We start from the raw sequence: 20,373 nt of genomic DNA on the forward strand, positions 1-20,373 counted from the left end.
TATCACATACCTTAACAAAGACAAATGCAAGAACAAAATGAAAATACAAACTTATTTTTGAATTTTTTTATTATGAAATCTCATGTTACAACTTGCCATTATTCACTCTTTTTGTACAAAATCCATGGTTAGTGTACAACCCATGACTCGCAAGGAAAAAAAATATTTCTGTCACTGGAGTTCCTTAGACCACGTGCTATCCATAAAAAAGTTTTACTGACAAAAAAACCTGCTGTGTCTCTGACTGTTTGTGTACCTGTAATAAATGATGCCCTGCATCGTCCAGCACATTCTTTTCACATAACCAGGGTCGAAGAGCATTTGCAGTGTAATAGGCACGGCCTAACAGGTGGGTGAAGTCACAGTTAGTCACAAAAGACGCACTGAAAAGAAACTGCAAATGCTATTAGAACCAGGTCTGTGACGGATGACATTTTCTTGGCCTTTGACTGTTGAACCTTTAAACACCGATTAACCTTCTGTAGTTGGATTTGTAGTTGGATTTGTGGGTTGATGGTTATGATACAGCAGACTTTAGTTTGAATAATTCATTTGAAGAGTGGCTTTAGTCAGAGTGCAACCAAAATCAACAATAACTTGGCTGGTCTTAATTTCCCAATCGATAAATGATGCATCTTTTTCCAGATCAGTGAGACTTAGAAACCAGCAGCTGGTGTAGCTGTATCTTACAACCAGCTCACCCCCCACTAACCATGTAGCAAAGCCAAACTATACCCATCTATTTACTCCCCAGTTTTGGGTGCCTAAAGATGCTGGCTTCACAGCGTGGTTTGAAAACAGTCCGAAAATTGACATCTAGAAAAGTATTTGGGAGCAGGAAAAATGAATTATATTGACCCAAGATGCAGCTGGTTTAATCACTATCAGGAAGAATAGATCACAATCAGTCAGAAAGATGATATGCTAGTTAGCCCACCTGACACTGATCTACAGTGAATTACAACAGAAGTAGGAATTATGGTTCTGATTGACTTAGCAGTGCTTGCAAAGTGGTTGTCCAACATATTACTTCATTTACAGAGCCAACAAATACGACTACGGACAGATCAAATTCCTCTTTGATTAAAAGGTATTTTTCTCTCTAAAAGAGTTAAAATCATAGGGGCAGTGGGGGAAAACCAGTCAGATTTTGACATGTGAAGTTTTACAGGAGACAATATATTGGATGTAAAAACACAACACAACAAAAAGGTCACATTTTATGACAGTGAATCATCATTCAAGTTCTGATGAACTCTGAAGCAGCAAGCAGTACAACTCACATAGTATAAAATGATAGGTTGGCTTAATGATTCTCCATCTGATTTTAAAATATAAGAAGTTCAAGACCTTACTTTTTCAAGATGCAAGCTGATTTAATGTGATGGAGCTTTTTATTATTTTATTATAGATAAGTTGTAGGTTGAGGTCTGTGTGTAACTTCTTCACACATTTTAATTCTAAAACATGAGTCAAAATAAAATAATGCCCTGGCTTTACTCTCAATGACATCAAAGCTGATAGTGTGTGTGTGTGTGTGTGTGTGTGTGTGTGTGTGTGTGTGTGTGTGTGTGTGTGTGTGTGAACATTTCTTTATGCGTGACAGAGTTGGATCTGGTTTAAAATTGCAGTCTGTAACATCTAATTAAAGTATGTATCAGTCATATATTGGTTTATGAGACTGATAAAACCACCATCTTCACTTATTATTATATCCTGTGTAACACACTTAATCTTGAGAAAATTAGAAAGCTGACAGAGCGGTACATGAGAGGAAGAGATAGAGTGCTGCATGTTCAGTTTAAATTGTGCCTCGCAGTATGATTTGTGGATGACAACCACATACTTACAGAGTACTTGTTGCAGAGTGCAGTCTACTTTGGCTTTTTTCAACATACTATACTATGACTTTTTTATGATTTTTTTTGACATACTATACTATGACTTTCATGATTTTTTTCGACATACTATACCATGACTTTTTTATGACTTTTTTCAACATACTATACTATGACTTTTTAAAGATTTTTTTCGACATACTATACTATGACTTTTTTTATGATTTCTGTCAACATACTATACTATGACTTTTTCATGATTTTTTTGACATACTATACTATGATTCTTTTAAGATTTTTTTTCTACATACTATACTTTGACTTTTTTATTATTTTTTTCGACATATTATACTATGACTCTTTTATGAATGTTTTTCGACATACTATATTATGACTTTCATGATTTTTTTCGACATACTATACTATGACATTCATGATTTTTTCGACATACTATACTATGACTTCTTTATGACTTTTTTCAACATACTATAGTATGACTTTTTTTATGACTTTTATGACATACTATACTATGATTTTTTTATGAATTTTTTTCTACATACTCTACTATGACTTTTTTATGATTTGTTTCCACATACTATACTATGACTTGATTTTTTTTCGACATACTATATATACTATGGAGGTTGATCAAGGTAAAGTTTTTCCAGTCAGATTTGTTTGTGTCTTGGTTTCCTTATGTAGAGCAGAGTGGAAGATGGTCTAGTGGTTAAAGACACAGACTGGGGAAGTTAAGATGTGTGTTCAAACCCCCCCTCAGGTGTGGAGAGACTACAATGTATCTGCTCTAAAAATCAACAATTCAAGAGTTCAACCTTTGCAAATACAACAGCAGCTTTGTGTAGATTTCAACTTCTTTTATGACTTTTATCTACATACCATACCATGATGTTTTTTTGACTTTTTTGAACATACCATACTATGACCTTTTATGATTTCATCGACATACTATAAATGACTTTTAATGACTTTTATCGACAAATTATACTATGACTTTTTGAACATATTATAGTATGACTTTTATCTACATTTTATACTATGACTTTTATCTACATACTATACTATGACTTTTATCTACATACTATACTATGACTTTTATCTACATACTATACTATGACTTTTTTTTGATTTTTTCGCTATACAATACTATGACTTTTTAAACATACTACACTATGTTCTTTTTCTGACATATGACGTTTTTAACCATACTATACTATGACAATTTTCAACATACTATACTATGGACTTTTTAATCACTTATTTCGACATACTATACTATGACTTTTTTTTTTTTTTTTCACCATACAATACTATGATTTTTTTCAACATACTATACTATGACTTTTTTCAACATACTAAACCATTACTTTTTTCAACATACTATACCATGACATTTTGCAACATACTATACTATGACTTTATATGACTTTTTTCAACATAATATACTATGACTTTATTAAATATACTATATTATAACTTTTTTTAATTTTTTCGACATACTATACTATGACTTTCATGATTTTTTTGACATACTATACTATTACTTTTTATGATTTTTTTCAACATACTATACTATGACATTTTATGAATTTTTTGACATACAATACTATGGCTTTTTAAACATACTACACTATGTTTTTTTTTGTTGACATATGACGTTTTTAACCATACTATACTATGACAATTTTCCACATACTATACTATGGACTTTTTATCACTTATTTCGACATACTATACTATGACTTTTTTAGATTTTTTCACTATACAATACTACAACTTTTTTCAACATACTATATGTTGCAACATACTATACTATGACTTTTTATGACTTTTTTCTACATACTATACTATGACTTTATTAAACATACTATATTATGACTTTTTTTTTCTACATACTATACTATGACTTTCATGATTTTTTTGACATACTATACTATGACTTTTTCATGATTTTTTTCAACATACTATACTATGATTTTTTTTCGACATACTATATTATGACTTTGTTTTTTTTGACATATTATACTATGACTTTTTTTATTTTTTTCGACATACTATACTATGACTTTCATGATGTTTCCGACATACTATACTATGACTTTTTATGATTTTTTTCGTCATACTATATTATGACTTGATCTTTTTCGACGTACTATATCATTTTTATGATTTGTTTTCAACAAAGTTTACTATGACTTTTCGACATACTATACTATGACTTTTTAAAGATTTTATCAACATACTATACTATGACTTTTTATGAGTTTCATCGACATACTATACTATGACTTTTTTATGATTTTTTCGTCATACTATATTATGACTATGATCTTTTTTCGACGTACTATATACATTTTTTTATGATTTGTTTTCAACTAATAGTTTACTATGACTTTTCGACATACTATACTATGACTTTTTAAAGATTTTATCAACATACTATACTATGACTTTTTATGAGTTTCATCGACATACTATACTATGACTTTTTTCAACATACTATACTATGACTTTTTTCAACATACTATACTATGACTTTTTTAGACATACTGGGTTTCAGTCTGGAGGTTGATCAAGGGAAAACTTTTCCATTCTGATTTCTTTTGTGTCTCTGGTTGTTTCTGAAAATCTGAGTAGAAGATGGCTCAGTGGTTAATGACACTGCATTGAGATGCTAAGATGTGTGTTCAAACCCCCCCTCAGGTGTGAAGTGACTGCAATGTATCTGCTCTAAAAACCAACAATTAAAAACTGCAATTTTGTGAATACAAAAGCAGCTTTGTGTAGATTTCAACTTTTTTTATGACTTTTATCTACATACCATACCATGATGTTTTTTTGACTTTTTTGAACATACCATATTATGACCTTTTATGATTTCATCGACATACTATAAATGACTTTTAATGACTTTTATCGACAAATTATACTATGACTTTTTGAACATATTATAGTATGACTTTTATCTACATACTATACTATGACTTTTACCTACATACATATGACTTTTTTTTAATTTTTTCGCTATACAATACTATGACTTTTTTTTTTTTCACTATACAATACTATGACTTTTTAAACATACTACACTATGTTCTTTTTTTGACATATGACGTTTTTAACCATACTATGACCATTTTCAACATACTATACTATGGATTTTTTATCACTTATTTTGACATACTATACTATGACTTTTATCTACATGCTATACTATGACTTTTTTAGATTTTTTCACTATACAATACTACGACTTTTTTCAACATACTATACCATGACATTTTGCAACATACTATACTATGACTTATGACTTTTTTCAACATAATATACTATGACTTTATTAAACATTCTATATTATGACTTTTTTTTAATTTTTTCGACATACTATGACTTTTTCATGATTTTTTTCAACATACTATACTATGACTCTTTTATGATTTTTTTTCGACATACTATATTATGACTGTTTTTTTTCGACATATTATACTATGACTTTCATGATTTTTTCGACATACTATACTATGACTGTTTATGATTTCTTTCGACATACTATACTATGACTTTTTTTTCGTCATACTATACTATGCCTTGATTTTTTTTCGACATACTATATCATTTTTATTTTTTTTCAAAAAAGTTTACTATGACTTTATAAAGATTTTATCAACATACTATACTATGACTTTTTATGACTTTCATCGACATACTATACTATGACTTTTTTCAACATACTTTATTATGACTTTTTTCGACATACTGGGTTTCAGTCTGGAGGTTGATCAAGGTAAAACTTTTCCAGTCCGATTTCTTTTGCGTCTCTGGTTCTTTCTGAAAATCCGAGTGGAAGATGGCTCAGTGGTTAATGACGCTGCATGGAGACGCTAAGATGCGGGTTGGAACCCCGCCTAAGGTAACGAGTCAACGTGATGTACGTTTGTATGATGTTTGTGTCTGCTCTAACAAGTAAAAACTTTGTGTCGATTTTAACTTTTTCAACATGCTATACTATGACTTAATAATGTGTACATTCTCAGCTTAATTATTGCACCTTTTTATTAAAAAGAAATATCACATACCTTAACAAAGACAAATGCAAGAACAAAATGAAAATACAAACTTATTTTTGAATTTTTTATTATGAAATCTCATGTTACAACTTGCCATTGTTCACCTTTTTGTACAAAATCCATGGTTAGTGTACAACCCATGACTCGCAAGGAAAAAAAATATTTCTGTCACTGGAGTTCCTTAGACCACGTGCTATCCATAAAAAAGTTTTACTGACAAAAAAACCTGCTGTGTCTCTGACTGTTTGTGTACCTGTAATAAATGATGCCCTGCATCGTCCAGCACATTCTTTTCACATAACCAGGGTCGAAGAGCATTTGCAGTGTAATAGGCACGGCCTAAAAGGTGGGTGAAGTCACAGTTAGTCACAAAAGACGCACTGAAAAGAAACTGCAAATGCTATTAGAACCAGGTCTGTGACGGATGACATTTTCTTGGCCTTTGACTGTTGAACCTTTAAACACTGATTAACCTTCTGTAGTTGGATTTGTAGTTGGATTTGTGGGTTGATGGTTATGATACAGCAGACTTTAGTTTGAATAATTCATTTGAAGAGTGGCTTTAGTCAGAGTGGGAAATTAAGACCAGCCAAGTTATGGTTGATTTTGGTTGCAATCGATAAATGATGCATCTTTTTCCAGATCAGTGAGACTTAGAAACCAGCAGCTGGTGTAGCTGTATCTTACAACCAGCTCACCCCCCACTAACCATGTAGCAAAGCCAAACTATACCCATCTATTTACTCCCCAGTTTTGGGTGCCTAAAGATGCTGGCTTCACAGCGTGGTTTGAAAACAGTCCGAAAATTGACATAAGTAGAAGTATTTGGGAGCAGGAATATATATATATATAGATATATAGAGAGAGAGAGAGAGAGAGAGAGAGAGAGAGAGAGAGAGAGAGACCCAAAATACAGCTGGTTTAATCACTATCAGGAAGAACAGATCACAATCAGTCAGAAAGATGATATGCTAGTTAGCCCACCTGACACTGAGCTACAGTGAATTACAACAGAAGTAAAGTTGTAAAAGCTCTGATGAAACCTATCATTTCCTCGAAAAGATGACCAGAATTCAGTGTCACAACCAAAATGGAGCTTAGTTTCTCATGCAAAAGGTCCTAACCTTCTACGGTCTTCTCCTGTTCCACTTACTGGTTCCCAAATGCTTTGAACACTGAGGGATATACCACAACACCTACCAACACACCTTTGTACTACATTTGAGAAGAAAATAAATTTAATGAAAGTAGTAACTCTGAAAAGCTCAGTAATGGAGATATGGGGCAACATGGTCCAGGCCTGAGACCCTGAATGCTAGGAGAAGTAGAGAGGGAAGGCCGATTTAGATCCCAGGAGTCAGAAAAAGGGTAAGATGCACAATTGAGATGCTTAGTTTACCAAGCCTTTTTAATTCAGCTTGTTCTTGCCTCATCATTAAGAGAAAATAGTCCATGTGCCATCATCAGACCCATGATAAAAATGATGCCTCCATCACTTCTTCTTCTAGTCTGCGGGTGTTTCCCTGAGAGTTAAGTCAGATTGGCCATCACTTGCATGGATTCAAAGTACCCTCAACTTAACACTCAAACTTCACGTTTGGGTGACACAAACTTTACACACTTCTGCCTGACAGTACCGTAACATTAATGGCTTGTGATTTAACAACAGATCCCATGTAAAAAAATGTAGCATTTAAAAAAAGTAAAATGGCAACAGAAGTTCATCAGAAACAATTGGTTTTCTATAACAGGCAGAAACTGTCCTTTAGTGCTACCATCTTAAATCAAATACATTTTATCTGTGCGAGGAATTATGGTTCTGATTGACTTGCAAAGTGGTTGTCCGACATATTTCATTTACAGAGCCAACCAATACGATAGTATTCTCCATATTGGGAGTTTAAGGTTTGGCAACAGCAATGAGAAACACATTCACATCCCAAACACTCTACTGAATCATTCTGTCCTTGAACACAGGAGAAAGAACAGACTGCAGTCTGTCACTGCGGACTCCTTCCTTAAGAGAACCCGAGTGGAGAGAAAGATAGATGTGGAGAGGTTTGGCTACGGTGGGAGAGAGAGTGGTGTCCTACTGGCCAGATATGCAGTGTGGACGAGCAGAGTGGTGGAGAGTGGAGTGCTGACTTGGCTGTTTCTACAACTCGTCTCTCGCCTGCCTCATCACAAAGCTGTGCAGGCTCTCCAGGTCCCGGCCGCCATGATGCTCGTCACCCTGCTCCCCTGCCCTGAACATGATCAAGGTGGGGTAACCTCGTACCTGAATAAAGAAGGAAGAACAGCATCAGGGGCCTATTTCATCTTCAGCTCACTTTGTCGTCTTTCAAAACCATTTAATTTTTTTGCAGCATGCAAAACCTTATCAGCTGCTCCTTGGTCTGAGTCTCGTCTGTCCACCAAACATAACGGAAATAGTCAGGATTTTGAGATATGTTGCCGACTACGGACAGATCAAATTCCTCTTTGATAAAAAGGTATTTTTCTCTCTAAAAGAGTTAAAATCATAGGGGCAGTGGGGGAAAACCAGTCAGATTTTGACATGTGAAGTTTTACAGGAGACAATATATTGGATGTAAAAACAACACAACAAAAAGGTCACATTTTATGACAGTGAATCATCATTCAAGTTCTGATGAACTCTGAAGCAGCAAGCAGTACAACTCACATAGTATAAAATGATAGGTTGGCTTAATGATTCTCCATCTGATTTTAAAATATAAGAAGTTCAAGACCTTACTTTTTCAAGATGCAAGCTGATTTAATGTGATGGAGCTTTTTATTATTTTATTATAGATAAGTTGTAGGTTGAGGTCTGTGTGTAACTTCTTCACACATTTTAATTCTAAAACATGAGTCAAAATAAAATAATGCCCTGGCTTTACTCTCAATGACATCAAAGCTGATAGTGTGTGTGTGTGTGTGTGTGTGTACATTTCTTTACGCGTGACAGTGTTGGATCTGGTTTAAAATTGCAGTCTGTAACATCTAATTAAAGTATGTATCAGTCATATATTGGTTTATGAGACTGATAAAACCACCATCTTCACTTATTATTATATCCTGTGTAACACACTTAATCTTGAGAAAATTAGAAAGCTGACAGAGCGGTACATGAGAGGAAGAGATAGAGTGCTGCATGTTCAGTTTAAATTGTGCCTCGCAGTATGATTTGTGGATGACAACCACATACTTACAGAGTACTTGTTGCAGAGTGTGCGTTCAACAGTGCAGTCTACTTTAGCTATCTTGACGTCAGTGAGGCCAGAAAACTCCTTTTTGGAAAGGTCCTCCCATGTTGGAGCGAGGTTCTTACAGTGGCCACACCTACAGTGGACAGCAGGATAACACAGGAATGACATCAGTTAAAGTGACTGAGACATTGCAGGGAGACTGTAACGTCAAGTGTTTAAAACACATTTATACATACAACATTAGTGTCAGTGAGTGTTACTTCAAACAGGCCGTTACAGATACAGAACAATAGAACACCGGTCTCACCATGGAGCGTAGAATTTGATGAAGGTGAAGCCCTTGGCCACTGTCTCGTCAAAGTTGTTCTCCGTGAGGTCCAACACACTGGACTGCAGAGAGGAAAGAAACTGATATTAAACTGTGCTGATCATTGAATATGATAATCCTTATAATAACCTGACTGTGATCCCTTCAGCTTGAAAAACGTACTATTAATGTTTTTATAGGACGGTGGATTGAAAAAAAAAGTCATAGTATAGCATGTCGAAAAAAGCCATTGAAAAGTCATCACTTTTTTAAACATACTATACTATGACTAAAAGATGATACAGATGAAAGTATTGAGACACTATGTTGCATCTGACACAATTTCAGGGTAGCTCCGTTTAAAGATATGGAGTGGAGAAGACTGCTGCGGAGAAGGTGAACAACCAGACTGATAAATGGCCTTCGGGGAGCTTTCACAGTGGTGTGGCCGCTGTGTTTCTACGGTTTTATTAGTACAGTTAATCCCACGGCAAGACCAGCAGCAGCATGCTACTATTAACGATAGCCTCTGAGCCTCAAGTACAATGTTGACGGCATGCTTGACGCGCGACTTCACGAGTTATCTACCTGGGCGGGACGCCCAAGTAGAACCTATGTATGGGAAACACTGCTTCATCACTTTTTTAGACAAACTATACTATGACGTTTTAATGTCTTTTTTCGACATACTATGCTATGACTGTTTTCTACATAATTTATTTGGTGGCCTTTGGCTCAGTGGTTAGCACTGCGCCAACTAGCACCAGTAAGAGACCAATGGTTCGATCCTCAATCCGGGCTGGGACTTTTTGTGATTAGTTTGCATGTTAAATTTTTTTTCGACATGGAATAGTATGACTTTTTTTTCCGATATACTAAGAATTGATCACTTTTTTACAACATACTAAACCATGACTTTTTTTCGACATACTATACTATGACCTTTTTTAAACTTTTTTTCAACATACTATACTGTGACTTTTTAATGGATTTTTTTTGGACAAACTATGCTATGACTGTTATTCAACGTTATTTATTTTGTGGCCATTGGATCAGTGGTTAGCACTGCTCCAACTAGCATCAACAAGTAGGCACTGCGAAAATCTGACCCTTGGTTCGATCCCTAGTTCAGGCTGGGCCTTTTTGCGCTGGGTTTGCATGTGCACTATACTATGACTTTTATCAATTTTTTCGACACCCTAACTTTTTTTCGACATGCTATGAGATTATATTCAAAATGCTATACTGACTTATTTAGACATACTATGACTTTTTTTTCCCCGACATATTGTAACATCTTTTAACCTGGACCCTATTTTTCTATGGTTTCGTGTATAAGTGACTGATGAGAACAAAAATCTTGGAAAATGGTCCAGTGTTAAGCTTGAACGCTGTAACCTGCAATGTAACCCTATGCGACAACATGTGCATCGTCAATTTTATCCACTAAAAGTGCTTTTTTTTTTGCCACTGAAAGGCTTAGATTTTTATTCCAAGTGTGTGATAATGTTGTGAAAAGGATTCCTACAGAGACAGGCCTTTTTAAAAACCTCTTTAAAGACCTTTCTGTTTAACCTGAACCCGCTCTGAGATTGCTAGCGCTAAACCCACCACACTCCATTTAAAAAAACAATACTTTTAGCGTGTATAGAGCCAACACATTTTCACATGTAAATCGGTAAACTATGCATTTACTTCAACCAAAACTAGAGTTGTGATCGTTGGAAAAGTGGAAAAACGACCCAACGTGGCTTTTCATAGTTTTATTTTGTTTCTGTCGTCTTTGAATTTTTAATTACTGTTTATTTACGTAGAGTCTGGTGGCTTTAGCCTACTACTCCTCATACTTTCAACTACAAAAACCATTCGAATATCAAAACATGTTAAGCTCTTTAAGGATATTTAATGCTTACTTTTGTTTGAAACGTTATTTCACATTTCAATGAAATTCATACTAATTAAAACCATACCCACTTTTCCAACTATTCTCACTTCTTCACCTTCTTCTTACGCTATTGTGAAGGCAATCCAGTTTAGCCTTTAGCAATTAAGCCTTCAGCATTCACAAGCATTTTCTGCAGGAAAAGAATTTTCTAGTTAAGGATGATGTCAATGCTATCAGCATGCCTATCTGAAATTCTGGCCTCCATCAGCAGGAAATAACTAGCCTAACCATAATTACTAGTTGAGAGGCACATAGTTAAGTGGGTGCTAAGCTCAGAGACCTTTACTCATTTGCAGGTAAAGATGGCTTGTTATGTTTGGTCTACACCAATGAAACATCTGTGGTTGCACTGTACCTGTACACTGTTTCTGAATGTATAGACACTGTAGCATATATTTCTTGTATATGGCATTTCTTGTTTTTGTGTTTAACAGCTGCCTTTACCTCCTCTTTGGCTGGCTCATCAGTGGGGATCTCGTTGGCTTTTTGTTCCTCACTCGGTTCCTGTACTTGGTCCTGTGCGACGGCAGCCTTCAGCTGGTTGTCTACAAAGTCTTTGAAGGAGTCCAGGTCTCTTTTTCCTTTGTACTGATCGGTCTACACACACACACACACACACACACACACACACACACACAACACAATTAACACCTTATTTTTTTCAATTATTGTTTAACTCAGATCTTCAATGCCCCCTTCCTGTTGTGATTAATATGCTAGTTTTTTATATGCATGTATTTAATCTCCCAGTGTGATGTAATAGCCACTTTCCGACCAAGTAGTTACAGGAACGTAGTTATAGGAAAAGTCCACTTCTAAACAGATCTACTAACTACTCTCCCCCAAAACCATTTTTTCCAATTGCATTCGCACTGGCCAAGTGGCCATAGGGACTATAGGAGGGGTAAGGGAGTGACGCAAGCACGGCAACGGTCTTTATAGCGTTAAAATCAGAAAACAAATAACACCAAAAAAGTATGAACTAAATCTAATGTTTATAGCATATTTGTCATAATTTAAACAAGTCTCCCGAAACGGGTATCTCTCTCTCCCCCGCCTCTGCCTGCTGTGTGTGTGTGTGTGTGTGTGTGTGTGTGTGTGTGTCTCTCTCGCAGGACATGCTTGTGGAGTTTAACTCCGAAAAGTGGTCCACAGGTTCCCGTTAATCTTATGATGGACATGTGTTGTGATATTTAAACAAACGAACCGTCAACGGCGAAATAAAAGCCTCTTATTTACGAGAGCGGTCTGAGAGACCTCCAGCTTACAGCGGGGTCTCTGAGCATGACTGGCCGAGCGACGAGCTAGCGGCCGGGGCAGGCGCTTGTTGGCTGTCGCCTCACTTCATGGAGCTTCTCAACTCCGAAAACTTTGAAGCAAATTGTCAATTCGGCATCAATTGTCGCAAGACTGCCTATATTCGAAATCTAAACAGTTAATTTCTCGCCTAAAACATTGTCATAAGTGAAATTAGTGAGGCGGAAATTGTTAAAATTGTCCCGAAAAGACCCTGCCCTGAAGTAGGAGCTGAAAGAGTTACAGGAACTGCAGCCAGAGGGACTTAAAAATCCCCAAATTGGTCCAGTCGGAACATGAGAAAAAAAGGGTTCTAGGAATTTTATGTTCTAGGAACTGCAAAAATCCCTCCGGTCAGAAAGCGGCTAATGTCATGAAGGTTGTTACAGTTTGTAGTAAATCTTTGAAGGTGTCGAGGAGAAACAACATGACAGCCACAGTAGGCATGAGGCAGTAGGTCAGATGGAGGCAGGCTGTAGCCAAAGATTGTGTTGAATGGCTGTGCATGCAGAGATCATTTGGAATGGAAAGTTTGTAGCAGTCCAAAACTTCTTTTGTACCTTCTGTCCGTTGTAGAAGAAGAGCAGCGTGGGATATCCACGGACACCATTCTCAGAGCACGCCTCATAGTGCTGTGTACAGTCCACCTAGGTCATAAACACATGAAACGTGTTATTCAACTAGAATGAATCATCAATGCAAACAATAACCCCGGCACATTTGCTTACGAGGTGTGTGTTTAATAACCCAGTATGCAAACAGGTAGCTTCTGATGTGACCAGCATCCTGTTATGTCAAACGGGTAGTGTAAAGCATCTTATTCACATAACAATGACGGAAGCAATTGGAGCAGTGCAAAAACAGTTTGTAAAGTGTGTCACAAAGGCAGCTCATATTGTAGCATTGGTAAAAAACACCCAGCAAATTTCTTTTCATGGAAAGAAAGGCAGCGGCCATTCTCGTAATAAAAAAATTAAAAAATAAAAGTACCTTTGTGGTTGTTTTTATCTCATATGACAGTACGTGGTGTTATTAGTTTTTAAGTTTTATTTTAAGATCTTATTCATTATTTATGAGTAGTTGGATCGTGGACCTGCGAGACCGTACACAATCTGAAGGACCCACCTTTCCTATCTTGACGTCATCAGAGTGCTCAAAGGTGGTGGCCAGCTGCTCCCAGGTTGGGGCCATGGCTTTGCAGTGACCGCACCATGGGGCAAAGAACTTCACAAAATGGCCACCTGAAGCAAGAGGAGAAAAGCCATATTAGAAAAATAAAAAACAGCTAACCAGCAAGAGCATTTAACACAAATGACAGAAAAAGAATATAGAGTAATGCATACAATAAGTAAGTAGAAAGTAAAATGCTGTGCAGTTTGTACTAATTTCTACATGGACATAACTACACACAAGTGCACAATTATGTGCTGAGCAAGTTTGTGTGTTCAGATTTGGATTTGATGGAGCAATGAAAAAAAGTCAATTCCACAACAAACTCAACCCAGCCTGTCTTAAATGAAAATATACACCTCTTATACAGAGGTTATACACAACCAATTGCCCAACGTTTATTGGAGCTCTGTTGCCAAGACGTGAAGGTGGGACCTATAAACACCGTTTTAAAAATGCCTATGTCATATCCTGCCTCCTCTTGTCTGCAAACAAGAAATCATTTATTTTTCTTCAAAACCAAAACACTCGACATCAGCGGAGCTTAAAAGCCACAATTTCAATGAGACAATTATCGTAAGCGCTGTTTATTTTTGCAGTCGTTGTCTGAAACCCCAGAAACGTGAGGTGACCGGCGACGGGTGTTATACAGTTGGTTCGAGTTGACTGACGTTGTGGATTGTGGCTCAGGTGCTCGTGTTGAAATGTTAGTTCTGTCAATCAAGGCAATGAGGTGTTTCCATTCTTTAAGGAGGGATCCAGAAACACTACTTAGTGTGGTTGAAAACGAAAAGTACGTTTAAAATTTGAGACAAAACAGAAAGGAGTTATCTGTTGCAGGCAGGATGCAGCTGCATAAATACACAAGATAAAGTTAACTCTTTGTTTGCTTAGGTTAACTGGTACAACACAGCATTTTCATCAAGTATTAAACAGCATATGTTCTACTAGATCTTTACCTTTGGCTATGTGGGTCTTAAAGTTGAGAGCAGTGAGTTCATACATGCCCTGTTTGGGCTCTGGGGCTTTAGGAGGCTCCTGTTCACTCTCTGGTTCCTGGAGGACACAACAACAAGCATCTAAGAACACCACCGCTTCTGCACTGTGAGGGTCCATGGTTTATAAACTTAAGGTGTTAACTGAACGAACACAACTCACTGAAGGCTCCTCCTGGAGTGTCTTCAGCATCCAGGTCTCCAGAGACTGTAGATCTCTGGGTCCTTGGTACTTAACTGCCTCCTGGTCTGGCTTAAACAACTTCAGCCTACACGTATCAAGAAAAGATTTATTGAACTAGTTGTGGCATGGCAGACGTATGGTTGAAGTCTAAAGCTTCACAAGAAAGTGTATTAAAACTCAATGACCCACGCATGTACACGCAACTAGTCTCATCATTACAAGCTCTAGGACCCGGTCATTTTTGGTTATAAAGCTTTTGTCAATCATTATCCCGGGACTGCTGTGTTTGCAGGTAAAGCATGTAGTCAGCAACATCCAAGATTTAAAAGGATGTCATTAATGGCATTTTTTCCATTACATGGTACCTGCTCGACTCGCCTCTTCTGGTTTTCCATTATGAAAAAAAGTACCTGGTACTAGCTAACAAGTACTTTCTTTAGAATCACGCAAGTTCCAAGCGAGCTGAGGTGATACCAAAAGGAGATGTGAAAACCTGCAGACTACTGATTGGTCGGAGAGAATCGTCACTAATCACTGCGTCATCATTGCTAGCTAGACAGACGGGGGTGTCCTGAACAAACCCGCCATCTTTAAATAGTTTTTGTTTTTTTTGCTGCCTCCAGCTTCTTTTGAAACAAAATGTGTCTTCTGGCTGTGGCAACAGCCACATGCCAAGAATAAAAAACAACACACCTTCGACGTTCTGTGTGTGTCGCGTTACGTCACGGCAGTTTCCTGCGGCGTCACTATGACGACCAGCCACACTCGCCTCACGCATGAGGCGGTACTGAATCTGCAATGGAAAACGGAGGACGGGGCACCGCGGCCGAGTTGAGCTGAGCAGAACTGGTACTAGCAGTGGGTAAGCGCCATAAGATACTGGCAACCAATGCATCACCTCTCTGTCAATCAGTGATGAAAAGGACTGTTTACTTCTATGTTGTAAGAATTGTTTTTATCCTACATGCAACAGCCAATGTATTTTTGTTTTTCAATTAAGAAAATTTGTTTCAGTTTGTTGATCTAAAATTGTGAAATATCTAGGCTACTCTACTGCATTCCAAAAGAATATGAATTGATAAATTCAAGAATTTGTGTGAGGAGTACTTACGTGGGGTAACCCCTAACCCCGTGGACATTGGAGCAGAACTTGGTGTCCGGGACGCAGTCTACTTTTACCACATACACAGGGGGCTCGTCCATGCTGTTGTATTTGTCTGCCAGTTCATTCCATACTGGCTGTAACCTCTGGCAATGGCCGCACCTGGACAGTGGAACAAATACCCGCAGTGTACAACATAAAATAGCCAATTCTTAAAGCCTGGAGCGCCGGTGCTATTCAACTGGGGTGACTTTTTTTTTGTGTGACAATCTGACGGCCACCTTCTGCTTTATGATGAATAATGCACAAGTGTAAGGACCTGATGGGATAACATTTTACTGAAATTCTACCTTGTGACATGACAAATAAAAAATCTTTTAATATTTCTGGTCTGGTCCTAAACAACTTTTGCCCAAACTAAACTGTGATCCTGGTTTAAAGCTATCATTTGCACACAACTTATCTGAACTGACCGCACAAGGAAATGACTCAGCGGGGGATTGCTACGGACTAAGTACACTGATAAGAGCAAATTACATTTAACCACGATCCAGCTAATAAAATAGCTCACGTTACTGTATTGTGTGAACGGTTAACTTCAGTTAATATTGTATGTGGCTTTTTCTTTTGTGGGGTGCAAATGTCCCGCCAAAAAAAGTTCCTTCCCGACACTATTTTGCAGAGGCACTGCCGCTGCGCCCGGAACTTAGCGCTGCCAGGATGATTGTGATTGGTTTAAAGAAACGCAAACAACCCAGAGCGTTTTTTTCTCCTAACCTAGAATGTATCTGTGGTTTAGCAAAACCTTACTCCACAGCGCTGTGGAGATAGGTGTGGCAATGCAAGACTATAGCCTGAACCCACGTGATAAAGATGACATGGAGGTTTATAGTGGTATATCTGAGAATACATTTGCATTCTGCGGATGGTGACCTACTACTGTATTCTCCTCTGAATGATCAAAAAGAATAATAAAAGAACAGGCCTACTTACTTTCCAGTTTAGCCTCTTGGTTATTTATGGCACTGAAAGCCACATAAAGCTGTAGTTTTATGTAATATTTAAAAGTTTAAAAAAAAGTAATAATAAATAAGAGTAGCTCGTATTGTGCATACTGTCCCCTAAGTAAATACAGGCACAAACAATGTAAATCCATGTCAATAATAAGTCTCAGTGACAAAGTTAGAAATATAAGTTGAAACCTGTTGGTAATAATGCTTTGTTGCAGTTGTGAGCTTGTAAGGCCACATGTAGACAAGGCAGAAAGACACTGCATTCAGCTCTAGAGTTACATAGTCCATGTCAAGAATACTAGTCTGGGTATTAGACAAAGGTTTGTCACTATACCTTTGGGAGATAATTGACACTTTAGTGCTTCAGCCTTTGACATAACAAGGGACATTTTAACTTGTGATCTTATCTTCAGATACAAGTCTCGGTTTTTGTCGCTCTCAAGTTATTCTATCCACACTTTTCCACACAATTGAGCAATGATTGAACTCCCTTTTTTTGCGAATTCTTGAGAGCGCTTCAAGGACCTTTGAGGGTCCGTAGACCCCACTTTTGTAACCGCTGACATAGCATCAGTCAATCAGTGCGTGCCACGTAAGCACAGCTCCCCAAACTACAACTAAATGAACCGTGACTGACTAGCTAGCTATTTCTACTGTGAATAAGCATAGCGTCACAAAATGTGATTAATTGTTTAAGTTCCACATTCAACGTTTACTAGGCGATTTTCAATTAAATTGTAACGGATAGCGAACTACTAGCATAGTTAACACCGAGGCCCCTGTGAAAAGTGCTCCAATCCGCTAAAGTGCAGTTGGCTATGCTAGTAGAGTATGCTAGTTAGCAGCTAAGCTAACCATACCGGTTATCTAAAAGAACGGGGCTAGGTAGCCAACTAGCGTGCCTGCTAAATAGCCTGTTTGCTAACTTGCCGGTTAGCTCTAATCCCACTCTAAAAGCTTTTTTTTTCAGTGTATATGGGGGCTGTCAAATAATAGACAAAGGTTATTGTCAATGCATTTATTCAGCGTCGTCTGGAAAAAACTTGGGAACTAACTGATCACTTACCATGGGGCGTAAAACATGACAAAGTGGGGTGCAGTGGGCACCGCCTCGTTGAACATCTCCACCGTGTACGTATGCTTGGCATGCTCATCTTCTTCTGCATCAACGTCGCAAAATACACTGGCAAACAGTAACGAAAAATAAATAAAACACAACATAAAGGATGTGCAATTCAGTGCTGAGGCCATGGTGAATCTCTCTCGGTGGGTGCACAGTGTCCCTGCTGGTGTGAAAAGACCGACTCTCAACGTGCACGCCCCCTGGCAGCCTCAGTTTAGAGGAATGTAGACTGTGGATGGGATACATGCATATGGAGAAAACTGTTATTCCAGCTGTGCATCCAAACAATAAAAAAATCACTTTGATCTTTTGAATTTCAATTCATGTAACTTTTTTTATCTTGTCTGTGTTGTTGTGTTTTACATATTTGTATAGCCTACTCATATGGACCTATTTGTCTGAAATAAAGTTGAATTGAATTGAAACAGGATGTTATGTAGATCTGTAAAAGCCCTCAAGCGCTTTGCAACACCATCCAACCTGCACATTTATGGAAGCATGGGAGCCTTTTTGCTAAAAGTGACTTCACAAGAAAATACAGTGCATTATCCATACAATGGTGTATGCATGCTTGCATTTGGACCATGGTTTTTATTGCTGCATGATAGACTCAAATAGTCATAGGGTATTTATTTAATGCGCTCCATGAACAATAATATTGTGTTTTGTGTTGTGTTAATTATTTGCAGCATCCTATTCAGTGTCACTCACTCCTTTGGGAAAGTATCCAGATAGGTTAAGAGGTCAAAGATTTCACTGCAGGAAACATACACTTTATAGTTGTAAACATTAAAGTCATATTAGCATCAGCATCCTCGCTGCTGAATGCTGAAGATGGAGATTACATTCAGGTTTAGCCCATAATGACCATGATGGAGCATGTCAATAGAAAAAGCTAATTCTAATGATTTGAACTAAAGTTAAATCTAAGATGAACTAAAATAGTGCAGTTTTATTGATACCATCATTGGAATTCAGCATGTAGTTAGACTGCTGTGGTCAACAGTGTCAAAACATCCCAAAACAATACCTAACTTTTAATCAATTGTTGTGCTACTAGAATATCATTTATTTGTTTGTTTTTTTTACTGTTAAAGCAAACACATATTTATCTATCTATCTAAACCCAGGGTCTAACAATAGAGGGTGTCATTTGCTGTACAGATTCCAAAGCCCAAAGTTTGTTCACCTCTGGTAAAGTAGGAAAAGACAAAATGGTTGATTATAAATTGCCCAGTAAGTGCTGGTTGACTGCATCGCGTTGGCAGGCAGTCAGGCAGTAAGTTTCCTTCACACCGAAAAGGCTGTCTTTCTAGAACAAACTGGCTGCTCTTAGAACACCTAATGGTATACATCTATAAAAACATCCGAGAAAAGATGAAATATTATGAAAATAGACTAAGGATTAATAGAACACAAAGTTAGCGTTTTGCTTAAATTGTAAAAATATGGACACCACAGGTCAGTGTCACATCACCACTGGTTCAGATGACAGACGGCCTGTTGGTTTTCTACACTGATGGTCAGATATGAGTCAGAGTTGCCTCCTCAACGATGGAAACGATGCTTGAGAGTGAGAACATTTTAAGGCAAATATAATTAATTCAATTTATTACACTGGATAAATAGTGCCTCTCGTGGGGGCTGTAGTCTTGCGTAACGGCGACAGTGTATATAAATCATACATCTATTCCCACGACGGAGTGTGTTTGTGTGTGTCGGTTCCCAAAGTAGCGAGTCCCTTCTAGCTTCCTGGATTGACAGTTCTTTGGCAACTTTCCATTTCACTTTTAACACAGTCACGATTTCACGAAACTAAATGGAGACAGCCTTCATACAGTATGTACAGTATTTTTCTTTAATCATCCCCCGTTTTCCTTTCATCTGGACAGCACGAAGAGTGGGATGAGGAAAGGAAGAGGTTACAGCATGGAAACAGACAGAGGTGTCGCCAAGCGCGCACTATGGTAGGCTATATAACACTATTCCAGACTGTCGCATCTCTTTTATAACACCAGGTCTTCTTGAATGTCTATATTCTAAAAGTGGGTGAAATGATCCTACCATGCACATTCAGCGTCTGAAGTTAAAAATATATGTTACAGG

General features: G+C 37.4%; 1 protein-coding gene across 1 annotated transcript; it reads right to left on the reverse strand.

The window, feature by feature from the left end:
• Window positions 1-5,973: 5,973 nt before the first annotated feature.
• On the reverse strand, window positions 5,974-18,457 carry txndc5 (thioredoxin domain containing 5). The gene is made up of 10 exons (XM_078280395.1): window positions 18,211-18,457; window positions 16,141-16,293; window positions 15,009-15,114; window positions 14,810-14,906; window positions 13,806-13,921; window positions 13,241-13,327; window positions 11,829-11,981; window positions 9,440-9,522; window positions 9,136-9,265; window positions 5,974-8,201 (listed from the first exon to the last, which is right to left on the reverse strand). The coding sequence occupies exons 1-10, from the start codon at window positions 18,393-18,395 to the stop codon at window positions 8,079-8,081; spliced, it is 1,233 nt and encodes a 410-aa protein (XP_078136521.1). The 5' UTR covers window positions 18,396-18,457; the 3' UTR covers window positions 5,974-8,078.
• Between the last annotated feature and the right edge of the window lie 1,916 nt (window positions 18,458-20,373).

This window comes from Sander vitreus, chromosome 22, assembly GCF_031162955.1.
Source record: "Sander vitreus isolate 19-12246 chromosome 22, sanVit1, whole genome shotgun sequence".
NCBI classification, from domain to species: Eukaryota; Metazoa; Chordata; class Actinopteri; order Perciformes; family Percidae; genus Sander; species Sander vitreus.

What these genes read in the sequence shown, in the direction of transcription:
- txndc5 (XM_078280395.1), bottom strand. Translation starts at nt 18,395, where the DNA reads ATGGCCTCAGCACTGAATTGCACATCCTTTATGTTGTGTTTTATTTAT. An exon ending in GTCATGTTTTACGCCCCATG is followed by an intron (nt 16,294 to 18,210) that starts GTAAGTGATCAG and finishes TCCACTGTCCAG; the next exon opens with GTGCGGCCATTGCCAGAGGT. An exon ending in TAAGACCCACATAGCCAAAG is followed by an intron (nt 13,922 to 14,809) that starts GTAAAGATCTAG and finishes CTCTTGCTTCAG; the next exon opens with GTGGCCATTTTGTGAAGTTC.